The sequence below is a fragment of the Penaeus japonicus genome, unplaced genomic scaffold (assembly GCF_977035675.1).
Source record: "Penaeus japonicus unplaced genomic scaffold, GWHDUDI00000001_assembly GWHDUDI00000004, whole genome shotgun sequence".
In the NCBI taxonomy this organism is placed as follows: Eukaryota; Metazoa; Arthropoda; class Malacostraca; order Decapoda; family Penaeidae; genus Penaeus; species Penaeus japonicus.
Genome location: NW_028234406.1, coordinates 22019293 through 22021792, shown reverse-complemented (window position 1 = coordinate 22021792; position 2500 = coordinate 22019293). Strand labels below are relative to the sequence as shown.

The 2500-nt window shown below is 49.4% G+C and overlaps 1 protein-coding gene across 1 annotated transcript in view; it reads right to left on the bottom strand.

Annotated features, from left to right (window-relative positions):
• The window catches only part of LOC122260304 (chitooligosaccharidolytic beta-N-acetylglucosaminidase), an 18612-nt gene that overhangs the window by 325 nt on the left and 15787 nt on the right, over window positions 1-2500 (bottom strand). Inside the window, exons 6-9 of the mRNA XM_086536330.1 lie at window positions 1773-2159; window positions 1370-1516; window positions 643-1140; window positions 1-403 (exon numbers count right to left, since the gene is read on the bottom strand). The exon at window positions 1-403 is cut by the window's left edge and continues 325 nt beyond it. Of these exons, the coding sequence (XP_086392456.1) occupies window positions 227-403; window positions 643-1140; window positions 1370-1516; window positions 1773-2159 (1209 nt within the window). The 3' untranslated portion in view covers window positions 1-226. The remainder of the gene's footprint in view (window positions 404-642; window positions 1141-1369; window positions 1517-1772; window positions 2160-2500) is intronic.

Below are 2500 nucleotides of genomic sequence, written 5' to 3'. Positions count from 1 at the left end.
GAAAGTCCGATCAAATCCATAGTTGCATTTTGTTCATTGCAATCATTAAGCATTGTGTGGAAATCATCATGTGATTTCGAAGGTTCCCCTTGTGGAAGAACAGATAGTTACGTATCATTCAACACTGTAAACCTGAAATAGAATCTTCCTTTAGGTACACAATGATACCACAGGACTCCCACCAACAGGAAAATTCCCGATCGAACTGTTGGCACAGACTGAACTCCTAAATATAGCAGAGTCCCTCGTTTTGGTGGCACCACTGGGGCTGGATGCGGTCGGCCTGAATGCCTCGCGTCACCATGCGCTGCCGCTGGTGGATGAAGCGGGTCTCGGCGGGTTCCCAGTTGTGGCTCGGGTTCGTCCACAGCCGCTCGGCCAAGGCGGCTCCGCGTGGCCACAGCTGGAAATAGAAGGGGGTGTTAGGTATTGAGTGTTGGTAATTGCCAATGCTTCTATGCTTCATTCTAAACTTCTATATTGTACGTATTAGAAGAAATGTAAATCGATGATGAGGATATGGCCTTGTCGGGATACTTTTAATGTACTGATTCTCATTATATTTTTGAATTGCTTTTTACAAGGACACAAGCCAACCAATGATCAAGGAAAAGACTCATCAAATGAAGATAAGCTATTTACCTTTGAGTCCAGCGACATCTCGTCGACCAGTTCGCTCCACATAGCCGCCTCTCCCCCTAGAATGAGGTCAGCCTGCGGAGACCCCGTCAAATCGGTGGCGATGGCGTGTGGGCTGTTGTCGTAGACCGTCTGCCAACCCTTGTAGGTGGAGTTGGCCGTGAAGCCGCTGTCCAAGTACCAGTGGTCGCTATTGCTAAAGATCACACGGAACCTCTTCTGTAGGAGCTCTCCGATGAGTTTGTCCTTCCCTTTCGTCTTGATCTGGATGATGTAGTGGTCCTTGTCGAGGTACTGGTCGGCTCGGCCTTCCTCGGTCAAGTGGGACGTCCAAAGGATGCCTGGGATTTGCCTGCCCTTGTTGGCCGTCGTCAAGTGGCCGTATGCTGACGCCTGGAAGTCGCTCCAAAGCTTGTAATAAGCGTTGGCGTCGCGGCCTCGTCCTTGCTCCTCCATGTAACTCACGATCTCCTCTGTCGTGTTCCAGCAGTTGAGGTTGACCTGCAAAAGCAAACAGTGTTTTTGTGAGGCGGCCTTTCTGTGACATGATAACAATTAGCCTCTGATTCTAAAATAACATTTATTCATGATACCTAGCAGGTTTCGTTAGCACCTCTTTGAATAATTCCAATTAGACTTATATGCTCTCCACTTTCATTTTCTTCTCTGGATCGCGCGACTTTCAAATGATTCGACCAAATCATTAGAGGCATCAAAAACACCTCCTTACCTCATCTCCCCCGAAGTGGAAGAGATCAAGCGGACCGAAGAGGCTGACCATCTCCCTGTAGATCTGTCCCAAGACGGTGTACATGTTGTCGTTGACAACGTTGAGTTGCCCGCAGGGAGGCTTCAAACAGTACGACTGCCACGACTCCTGTGTTTGCAGAAATAGTAAGGTGATGAAAACGCTCATCATTTTAGATCTGAATCATTTACTTCATGCGATTTGTTTCCTTGTCCTGACCAAAAATGTTGCATTACTGTATAGTAATCGATGTCTGTATGTCTTGCCTCATGCATATGAACTATTCAGTGGACTGCCTGTTTCTTATGTTATATAATATGCAGCTCAGAGCAAAATAATAATTTGGCACTTTCTATATACAAGCGAATAGCAATGCATCACTCACCTTGTTCAAACAGACAGCCAGCTTGCCCAGCCCGTCTGCCTCTCCCCACTCCCACCCACTGCCGACGTGGGCAGGGGCGTCGAACTCCGGCAGGACGCGGATGCCCCGGACTCTCCCATACTCCACCAGGTGCATGATGTCCGTTGGGAGGTAGACCTGCCGAGAACTGTAGGCGCCGTAGTAAGCCATTTTTGGGAGACTCTGAAGGAACATCGGGAAGGAGTGGGAGTCGGTGATGTGCCAGTGGAAGGTGTTGAGCTTGTTGGCCGCCATGGCGTCCAGCGTCCGCTCGATGCTCTTCACGCTGAAGAAGTTCCTGGAGGTGTCCAGGAGGATCCCGCGGTACTTGAAGGCGGGAGTGTCCGTCAGGGCCACGGAGGAAACAATCTGGGGACGAGGGAGGATGTCCGTTTATGTTCATGAGTGAGTTTGGGGCTACGATATGTATCCGGATGTACAATCTGACATTACACTTAATCTGACTCGAAAAAGAGAAAATGTTGGAGAGAGAGAGAGAGAGTGAGAGAGAGAGAGGGAGAGAGGGAGAGAGAGAGGGGGGGGGGAGAGGAAGAGACAGACAGAGAGAGAGAGAGAGAGAGAGAGAGAGAGAGATAGATAGAGAGAGAGAGAGAGAGAGAGAGAGAGGGGGGAGGGGGGAGAAAACAAGTGTGGAAGTGTGCTGATAGTTGTTGACCAGCGTAGAGTTCAAGCAGCCTTTAATAACACGC